The following is an 11,100-nucleotide window of genomic DNA, read 5'->3' as shown; positions in this document are numbered from 1 at the left end:
CGAAAGGACGTCAAAGTGCAAGTAGATAAATAGGTACCGCTCCGGAGGGAAAGTAAATGGTGTTTCCATGCGCTGCTCTGGTTCGCCAGAAGTGGCTTAGTCATGCTGGGCACATGACCCGGAAGCTGTCTGCGGACAAACGCTGGCTCCCTCGGCCTGTAAAGCGAGATGAGCGCCGCAACCCCAGAGTCGGTCACGACTGGACCTAATGGTCAGGGGTCCCTTTACCTTTACCTAATACCACTTCAAACAGGCATGGCTTACCCCCCCCCCCCAATTTTTAAGGAAATGTAGTTTGTTCAGGGCGCTGAGAGTGGTTAGGATACCCCAATTCCCCTCACAGCGCTACAGTTCCAATACATGTCTCTCCTTCCATTCTATCCTCACAACAATCCTGTGTGATAGTTAAGTATGTCCCGCACCTTATTTCCCCCCCACCCCGTTTCTGTTTTCCTGTTAAAGGGTAAAGGGACCACTGACTGTTAGGTCCAGTCGTGGACGACTCTGGGGTTGTGGCGCTCATCTTGCTTTATTGGCCGAGGGACCTGGCGTACAGCTTCCAGGTCATGTGGCCAGCATGACTAAGCCACTTCTGGCGAAACCAGAGCAGCGCATGGAAATGCCGTTCACTTCCCGCAAGTTATTAAAAACACAGGGGCATTGCCCATGAGAGACCAGTGTACCAACTTGGATACAGGGAACTTGCCTCTGATACATACAGTAAGTGACTTGGTACAGATTCAGAGCATAAGAGGGAATATTCTTCCTGTCCCCCTGTCCATTGTTTATGGTGTGCTATACTTTTATATGGGACATGAGTGGCGCTGTGGGTTAAACCACAGAGCCTAGGGCTTGCTGATCAGAAGGTCGGCGGTTCGAATCCCCACGACGGGGTGAGCTCCTGGTGCTCGGTCCCTGCTCCTGTCAATCTAGCAGTTTGAAAGCACGTCAAAGTGCAAGTAGATAAATAGGTACCGCTCTGGTGGGAAGGTAAACGGTGTTTCCGCACGCTGTTCTGGTTCGCCAGAAGCGGCTTAGTCATGCTGGCCACATGACCTGGAAGCTGTACGCCGGCTCCCTCGGCCAATAAAGCAAGATGCGCGCCGCAACCCCAGAGTCGTCTGCGACTGGACCTAATGGTCAGTGGTCCCTTTACCTTTACCTTTATACTTTTATATTGATCTGCTTTGTGCTACAAGTCTGCAAGCTGCACTGATGTTTTGCAGAGCTGATACTTCCTTTTACCTTTTTCTATGCTGAGATAAATTTTCACAAAGATATTTTAAAAATAATTTACCCGTAAACTGTAATAATAATCCCTTTCACTTGCCTGGATGGGGGATGGAGAGGTGTGTATTTGTTTGTGCATAGGAACCTCTGACTTATGTGTATCTGCCATGTAGCTTACTGCACAAAGGCAAGGGCCACATCCATTGCTTGTCCACTAACATGTAATCCCTGGATATTGCTAACAAGACAGGGCTGGCCCATCCATGAAGCAAGGTGAGGCAACCGCCTTGGGTGGCAGGATCTACAGAGTGGCCAATGTGGCCTCCAAGGAATGTGTTGCCCGATGCTGCTGTTGCAGTGACAGCATGGCTGCAGTGGTCTCGGAGACCAGAACTGCTGGCAGCCACCTCCAATTCTGCTTCTTGGTGAATAGGAGATCCTGCTGGTCTCCTCTCACCCCTAGAGAGGAAATGGTGGGGGTTACCTCCTGGGGCCTGCATCCATCCGGTGCAATTCAGAGCGGGGCCTTTTCCTATCCTGCAACAGCCTTTGATTCCCACTTCTGTGATGATGTAGACATGCATTACCCACCTTGTTCTTGATGTTGATCTTCATCATCATCACCACCACCATTTTATCTGTATGCCGCCTTTCCATAGTTAAAACAATACTCAAGGCGGCTTACAACATGACAAGATTTACATAAGTTCCAACATAACAAAAGTCATAAGCAATAAATAAAACACATCAAAAAGTACACAACCTGGTACCAAATAGTATGGGAAACAGCCATACTAGAAAAATTAACCAATAAACTGAAACTGGCACGGTGACAAATAGAAGAAGACACCTTCACCCCTGTATGGCTCCCCTTAGAATCATAGAATCATAGAGTTGGAAGAGACCACAAGGGCCATCGAGTCCAACCCCCTGCCAAGCAGGAAACACCATCAGAGCACTCCTGACATATGGTTGTCAAGCCTCTGCTTAAAGACCTCCAAAGAAGGAGACTCCACCACACTCCTTGGCAGCAAATTCCACTGTCAAACAGCTCTTACTGTCAGGAAGTTCTTCCTAATGTTTAGGTGGAGGTTAAGGGGTGATATGATAGCCATGTTCAAATATATAAAAGGATGTCACATAGAGGAGGGAGAAAGGTTGTTTTCTGCTGCTCCAGAGAAGCGGACACGGAGCAATGGTTCCAAACTACAAGAAAGAAGATTCCACCTAAACATTAGGAAGAACTTCCTGACAGTAAGAGCTGTTTGACAGTGGAATTTGCTGCCAAGGAGTGTGGTGGAGTCTCCTTCTTTGGAGGTCTTTAAGCAGAGGCTTGACAACCATATGTCAGGAGTGCTCTGATGGTGTTTCCTGCTTGGCAGGGGGTTGGACTCGATGGCCCTTGTGGTCTCTTCCAACTCTATGATTCTATGATTCTACACAACCAAATGGAAAACAATTTCCACATAAATCATAAAATCTAAAACTAAAAAGACAACATTAATATCAATAACAATTTAAAATGACATAGATAAATCGTAAAACAATTTAAAAAGGGAGCCCTCTCTGTCAAGCAGTAGCAGCAGCAGTCCTTTATGGAGCCTACCAGGCCCTGCCCCAAGCCAGGTGGAGAGAGGGAGGGCACTTCACTTTTCTTCACGTATCCCTTCTTCCTTTGTGGGGGAGGCACCATTTTTTGGTTCGCCTCAGGTGCCAACATGCATTGGCCTGACCATGGTCGCTGGCAGGATATAGAACTGTCACCTCCATCCAGTGCCACTCATTACATACAGTATCACAATAAGGTTAATATGTCAGTGAAATTTCTCCCGTTGCTGCTTCTTCATACCTGGAAAGTTTTATTGAGGCATCTAATCATAAGCCTGCATTTTTATTAAAGCTTATATGTTTAATCAGGGCTTGTATTTTAAAAATGAGTTCAAATTCATAAATGTTTTATGCCAGGCAGAAGACCAGCTGCCTAAGAACCTTGGCAGAATGTTTTTCTCCTAGACAAGGGGCCCCCTGATTTATAGCAGAAAACAATTCTCAAAGTCGTAAAAAGGGAATTACAGGCTGAGAGCCAAGGTTACACTGACCCTACAAATTAAGAGTGGATAAATAGTAAAATGAGCCATATCTTCTTCCTAAGGTTAAGAAGGTCAAGAGCAGTGAAAAAGCAACTGGTCTGGCTGGCAGAAACAGAGCATTTTTGGGAAGTCTTTTCTAAAGCTGTTTCTTCCTTAAACTAAGATCCTTTTAAGATTTCTTTTCCTTTTAAAAGGTTATTTATGTATTAAATATATTAGTTTAAATATAATTATGCAAAGGATTTAAGAAATGCTAGATTCTTATTTCATATAGTTGGAAGAGATCACAGGGGCCATCAGCCACCAGCCCCCCCCTTGCCAGACAGGAGACGCCATCGAGCACTCCTGATATATGGTTGTCAGGCCTTTTGTTTAGAAACCTTCAGATGAAGGAGATCTCTCAATGTTGATGTGAACTCAAAATCCTTGACATATGTTTAAGATAAAAATTCAAGATTAATCATCTGTTTTGGAAGGCAATAGGACAAGGAGGGCAAGAGGTGAGCTGGTAATTAAGATTCCTTGTTGAGACACATGTAAGATATATTACTACTTATTTGTCATTTATAGATAGAAGAATATATAGCTTTTTGATTTCCATAAAAGGCAAGAGGAAATGGGTGTATCTTTTGTGATTGGTTCTAGCAAACAGCCAATAGGAATTTCAACCAGGCTGATTGGACAGAGGCAGCCACAGGAGGAGCAAGGGGGCTGGATTAAGGAAATATAAGTGCTGGCCAGAATGGCAAGAGGTCAGGCCAGAGCTTGGTAACCATATACCACTGTGCCTCATATTTATTTGTCTGACAAATAAATTATTATTTTAATTTCTCTATTGCTGCGTTGAATATTTCATTCCAGCTAAGCGTTAACCACAAGCAGGGTGCTACATTATCAGAATCCTGTTGTGCTCACCTTGAAGCTGTTAAAAGCACATAATTGTGGAATATAACAATAACAATAATGATTAATAATAGCATGCAACTGTAAAGTGCTCATGGTTACCCTGGAGTTAAAAAAGTGCTCTGTGCATTCTTTAGGGAGGCTTCAATCTGGATAGTTTCTTTTGGGTTCTTGGTTCCAATACTTAAATCCCAACGTGAAAAGTTATCTGGAAGTCCTGCTCTGTGAGCCCTGAAGTCTCCAGTCTATGAGAATCTGAGTGGGGTTGTTATTATTTAAAAAACAGTATTTGTATTAAACATTTCAGAGTTACAAAACAAAGGCGGAGATAATGAACACTTAATGAGCTCTCTTGGGTATTGTTTTCTGCAGTGCAGCAGCTTATGGCAATGCAGATCACAGGCTGCAGTCAACTGCATTGTCAAGGCAGGACTTTGGGGCAGAGGTCCAGGGTCCCACTCAGCCCCATAGGGCTGTCTTACCATATTTTTAAGTAACTGAAGTACTTAAAACACTGACAACTAAATGAGGTGTCCCTGTAAGACCATTTTAAGTACATGGACTGATATACACTGTTAATATCAATCAGGACCCCAAGAACTGTTATCGTATTCCCACTCTCAGATAAGGCCTGTGAATCCAGAGTCAGAAAATTACCTGTGCCATCTTATAGATAGACCAATTTCTTGGGGCTGCTGGGAGTTTAGCAGAACTTACTTCCAAGGAAGAACTGAAAAAATTGAATATGGAAAAAGGATGGGCAACATACAGTATAGAGAACTACTGGACTTCACAGACACAATCCTGAAGAAGATGGAAGAAGTTGGTAACCAGGTGACAGACTGGTTGCAATCATACCGTCAATTGAATGAAATAATTAAAGTTGATAATGTGGTTTTATAGAACAGACCTCAGAATTTGAGGAAGATTTGACAGATAATAATGAGAAGTTAATTTCTAAAATGTACAAGTTATTATTAGGAGACAAAGGATAACATGGTGAAAACAGCAATGATCAACTGGGCTAGAGATGTGGGCCACAATAGAGTTAGATTTGTGGGAAATGCTGTGGGAAACAGGATTAAAATTCACAGTCTGATATGCTCTTAAGGAAAATTATTGGTAAATGATTTACAGATGGTACTTGATGTCAATTAAATTAGCAAAAATGTGTACCGTAAGTCACAATCGGGTAAATGTTGTAAGAGCAAAGCTACAGATGGAACTTTTTACCATATGTGGTGGACCTTCAGAGTAGTTAAAGAATAATGGTAAATGATATATAATGAATTAAAAAATATATTTCAGAAGAGCTTTCCAAAGAGGCTAGAGGCCTTTCTGTTAGGAATAATGAGGTCCGAGGTACCAAGTAAACAAATAAATTTATTTGTGTATACCACTACAGCAGCGAGAATCCTATATGCACACAGATGGAGAGAGGAGATAGTACAGTGGTACCTCGGGTTACAGACGCTTCAGGTTACAGATGCTTCAGGTTACAGATGCTTCAGATTAAAGACTCTGCTAACCCAGAAATAGTACCTCAGGTTAAGAACTTTGCTTCAGGATGAGAACAGAAATCGCGTGGCAGCAGCGGGAGGCCCCATTAGCTAAAGTGGTACCTCAGGTTAAGAACAGTTTCAGGTTAAGAACGGACCTCCAGAACGAATTAAGTCCTTAACCCGAGGTACCACTAAACCTACAAAGGAGGAGTGGCAGATGAAATTGATGGAATATGCAGAATTAGCAAATTTAACCAGCAAAATTAGAGAGGAAGAAAAGCTTTTAAGCGGAATGGAAGCTGATATGGAGTAAGCTCAGCAGTTATAGTTTATAATGAGAATTTGAACGTTTAAATAGTTAGAAAAAATAGAATATGCAGCAGGAATGTGAAGCTTTAGGGAGCCATGGAAAGATAGATGGGAACTTGATGGAATAGAATTAAGGATTGATGTAATGTATCTATTTCTTCTTTCATTTTTTCTTTTATTCTTCAGCTCTGTATTTTGTACTTTTATATATTCAATGATGATGATGATGATGATGATGATGATGTGTATTTAGGCACTAGCAGGTGGTAACATTTTGACTTGGTGCTGCTGCAGTTTTTAAGCCCCATCACAAGGTGGCTTGTAACGTGCCATGACACATGTGCAGAGTGAAAAGATCAGGCTTTGAGGCAAACAGATCTGCAAGACTTTCAACGTTGGTTGTTTCCCCTCATCCCTGTTCTTCTGGTTGGGAGAGATGTTCCCTTCAGCAGGCCATGGCTACACCTGAGGAGAGATCATTGCTTCACATTTTCAGCTGTGCACTTCAAGGGTGAGGGGTGAGAGACTCGGTGTTGCCCAGCAGGTAATGGCTTTTCCCACCTGCGCTGCCCCACCTGCAGCCAGAGGAACCTTCAGAAGAGAGCTGCTGCCATGGGCATTATGCGTATGTGCATTTTAATGAGCTAAACGGAGCAATTATGAGTCATGGGGATGTGGGGAGTGTGCATGAATTAAACAATACTTAATTCATTTTTTGGGGCAGCTGTTTTGTTAATGTTGCTAATATTTTATAGATTATGAACGCTGCACTGATTTGTTAATCACAGAACATGACTTTTGCTTTAATTGTGACGTCTAGCTTATTTTTCAGTTGGTGCTTTGTTAACGGTGTTTTAGAGATTGCTTTGCAATTGCTTCGCTGACGATTTTTTCATCAGTCTACATAATTTATACCGTATTACACTGCTGGATGAACAGCTCAGTAGGCAGAGACTCTTAACCTCAGGGTCCTATGTTCGACAATGTTGGGCAAAAGATTCCTGCATTGTAGGGGGTTGGGCTAGATGACCAGGGGGTCCCCTCCCAATTTTATAGTTCTAAGATCTATGCATTTGTGATGTGCTATCATGCTCTTGTTGCTTATTGTTTGTAAGCTGAGAGAGTGAATGAATCTTTGTGTCAGCCATCTGTCATAGCAATAAAACAAAAATACGATATAAAAAGAAAAAAAAATCAATTATATAAAATACATTTCAGGGTTCTGAATCAATAGTCAAATAGTGGATCTTATTCTGATTGCCCCAGCAAAAAACCCTGCAACCTTGTAAGCTGCTTTGGGATTCATTGGGATGAAAAGCGGCATACAAATATAATTAATGAACCTAAGGCATTTCCCCCCCTGCCAGAACTCCTTCCCGGCACCTCTCAGGTGGGCGCCATTGCCATTCTCAGAGAACAAGGGAGGCGTTCATGGTGAGTTCCGGCACCTCTTTTTCTAGAACAGCCCCGAATAACAGATAGGTAGCCGTGTTGGTCTGCCATAGTCAAAACAAAATAAAAAAATTCCTTCCAGTAGCACCTTAAAGACCAACTAAGTTAGTTCTTGGTATGAGCTTTCGTGTGCATGCACACTTTTTCAGATACACATATACATGCATATACATTCTTCAGATACATATATACATACATATACATGTATCTGAAGAAGTGTGCATGCACACGAAAGCTCATACCAAGAACTAACTTAGTTGGTCTTTAAGGTGCTACTGGAAGGAATTTTTTTATTTTGTTTTGAGCCCCGAATAAATCAATCCAAGGAATAAAGTATGCTCTGCTGTTCTCGGACGTGCGACACGTGCGCCGGCCGGGAAGCTGGGCAGCAACTGCTGCTGCTTCTTTCTCCGTCCGCAGGGAGTCCTGCGCGCCGCAGTGGACCGAGCCCCCCGCTCCGGTTTTCAGAACCCACCAGACGCGCGTCTGACCCGCTGCACGTCTGAACGCAGGCTCGGGAAAAGGCGCGGCGGGGCTCAGCTCCAGCAGCAACCAGCCCCTTCTCCCCTGCCTCCTCTTCGCCTCGTCTCGCCCGCCCCGGCGCCGCCTCCCCGGCCTGAGGGGGAGCGAAGGCGGGCGGGAGGAAGGGGAGGGCGCCAGGAAGGGTCCCGAGGACGCCGCCGCCGCCGCCGCCGCCTCCTCCTCACATGACTGCCGAGAGAGAAGGAGGCGAGCCATGGACGAGGAGCCGCCCGCCGCGGGAACGGGGGCAGCCGGAGGGGCCTCAGGTGCGGGTTGCGCTGAGGGGAGTCCAGGGCCGCGCGAGGGGCAAGCGCGGGCCGTTAGCTCTTTCCTGTTTTCCTGCACCGCTGAGGTATTATTGCGGCGGCGGCGGCGGCGGGGGCGGCGGGGAGCCGCTGCTGCATCTCTTGCCGGGGAAGGGGCTGAGGCACCGGGAGGACCTGGTCAGGGCGTCCGCCGCGGCACCTACTTCGCCGACAAGCCCCCACCCCAGGGCGGTTTGCGGGAAGGCGGCATTTCCACGCCGCGCTTTCGCCGCTCTCTGAGAAAGTCCAGCGGGAGTCCTTGCAGTCTATAGATAGAGATATATAGCCTTGCAGTTGGCGGAGTCGGGAGAAGAGGGCAAAAGAGTGGCGTAGCGTGGGGGGTGCAGGGGGGGCCGGCCGCACCGGGCGCAACATCTGGGGGTTAGGGTTAGGGGGCGCAAATCCACGGGTTAGGGGGCTCAAATCCACCGGTTAGGGGGCGCAAATCGACGGGTTAGGGGGCGCAAATCCATGGGTTAGGGGGCGCAAATCGACGGGTTAGGGGGCGCAAATCGACGGGTTAGGGGGCGCAAATCCACGGGTTAGGGGGCGCAAATCCACGGGTTAGGGGGCGCAAATCCATGGGTTAGGGGGCGCAAATCGACGGGTTAGGGGGCGCAAATCCACGGGTTAGGGGGCGCAAATCCACGGGTTAGGGGGCGCAAATCCATGGGTTAGGGGGCGCAAATCGACGGATTAGGGGGCGCAAATCGACGGGTTAGGGGGCGCAAATCGACGGGTTAGGGGGCGCAAATCCACGGGTTAGGGGGCGCAAATCCACGGGTTAGGGGGCGCAAATCCACGGGTTAGGGGGCGCAAATTACTTGCCTTGCCCCGGGTGCTGACAACCCACGCTACGCCACTGGGGCAAAGGAAGCCTTTCTTCCTCCGCTCAGCGCCTTGTTAATCTGCGGTACTCGCTCCCGCAGGGACAGCGGCGGCCACTCAACTTGGGTGCCTTTCAAAGGGGAGTAGACGAATTCCTCGGAGGAAGAAGAGGAGAGGGCGATGGGGGGCGACTGGCGGGATGGCTTTACTCCGCCTGAACAGTTGAAGGCAGCGATGCTTCTGAAATGACCAGCTGCTGGAAACCACAGGAAGGGGAAGACGGCATACATTATTATTATTATTATTATTATTATTATTATTAGAATTTATTCCTGCTATTGGGGGCAGAAAAGCATTGCTTATGTAAGAAACAGTGGCAATTCATAAACAGTTCTTGATGGCCTTGGGAAGACAAGGAGCACCCATGCTAAAAAAATTTTTGTCTTGGTTCAGCCCCTTTATGTATTGTCATGCGGCAGCTTCACATTTTAGTACTCCTAAAGCTACTGTGGGAAATAGTCGTTCATGAATAGTTTGTTTGAAACAGTTGTGGTTATTAATCTACATAGAAGTATTTATATATGTCACTTTATTTCTACGTGGCTATCCTCTCTGCATATGGGACGCAGGTGGCGCTGTGGGTTAAAGCCTCAGCGCCTAGGACTTGCCGATCGAAAGGTCGGCGGTTCGAATCCCTGCGGCGGGGTGCGCTCCCGCTGCTCGGTCCCAGCGCCTGCCAACCTAGCAGTTCGAAAGCACCTCCGGGTGCAAGTAGATAAATAGGGACCGCTTACCAGCGGGAAGGTAAACGGCGTTTCCGTGTGCGGCTCTGGCTCTGGCTCTGGCTCTGGCCAGAGCAGCGATGTCACGCTGGCCACGTGACCCGGAAGTGTCTCCGGACAGCGCTGGCCCCTGGCCTCTTAAGTGAGATGGGCGCACAACCCCAGAGTCTGTCAAGACTGGCCCGTACGGGCAGGGGTACCTTTACCTTTACCTTTATCCTCTCTGCAATATTATTTCTTTAACTAATTAGAGCAATCCTTTCTTTTTAGGGTTACTCAGGCCCACTGAGTTCAATGGGGTTTACCTCTATGCAAGTGTACATTAGTTTGCTGCAGCAAAAGAAGTTGTGTGTTAACCTTAAGGCTAGCAAATTAGCCTTCGTTCGGTAATACTGTACATTCTTCTTCAGGTACCACAAGATACTTTGTAGTATTTCTATACTATGGCATGGGAAATAGTTGTTTTGAAATAGCTTAGGTCATGTTATTTTTTATTATTCTCTTTGAATTAGTAGTATTTCTATAGCTACAGTACTGTGGGAATTGGTCTTTTAGCAATAGTTCCTCTGAAAAAGTTATTCTGCTTAATGTGGAAGTAGAATCTGGCGCTGCTTCTTTTGAAATAGTATTTCTAGCAAATGTGGAAGTCTTTGTAATCTGCTTCATTCATGGAAAAGGCCTGGTAAAACCCAAGCAGGTTTTGAGATAAACATTTAACAGTACAGTTTTTATAGGCCGCCTGACAATGCTTAATGTTCACTTGTGTGAATAATGCCTAGGTATGTTAAGCTAATTGCCGTATCTTCTGCTGCGCGGATTATTCTGTTAGCACCAAAGTGATGAAATGTGCCTTAGGAACCTACTTAGCAATATGCTTTTGCAGCTACGTAGGTCAGATAACTGAGATCTTTATATGCTGAGGAAAATGGATGTCATTGATGGAGGAAGAAGGTATGTAGCTTGTTAGCAGAGCATTTGTTTTGCATGCAGAAAGTCCCAGGTTCAGTTCCTGGCATCTCCAGATAGGGTTGGGAAATTTTGCTGTTTGAAATGCCGGAAAGCCTCTGCCAGTCAATATAGATGGGGCTTTTCCCCCCCAGCTGGAACTTGCCGGAACTAAGTGGACGCCATTGCCATTATAAGAGAACAAGGGAAGCATTCGTGGTGAGTTCAGGCA

General features: G+C 46.0%; 1 protein-coding gene across 1 annotated transcript in view; it reads left to right on the top strand.

Moving 5' to 3' along the window:
• The first annotated feature begins 8,128 nt into the window (after positions 1–8,128).
• Positions 8,129–11,100, top strand: part of SNX8 (sorting nexin 8) — a 34,353-nt gene continuing 31,381 nt past the window's right edge. The window contains exon 1 of the mRNA XM_079953904.1: positions 8,129–8,274. Within this exon, the coding sequence (XP_079810030.1) occupies positions 8,223–8,274 (52 nt within the window). The 5' untranslated portion in view covers positions 8,129–8,222. The remainder of the gene's footprint in view (positions 8,275–11,100) is intronic.

Source organism: Podarcis cretensis (genome assembly GCF_951804945.1).
Source record: "Podarcis cretensis genome assembly, chromosome: 14".
Taxonomy (NCBI): domain Eukaryota; kingdom Metazoa; phylum Chordata; class Lepidosauria; order Squamata; family Lacertidae; genus Podarcis; species Podarcis cretensis.
Note: the sequence above shows the minus strand (reverse complement) of the source record. Positions and strands in the feature narration are given on the sequence as shown.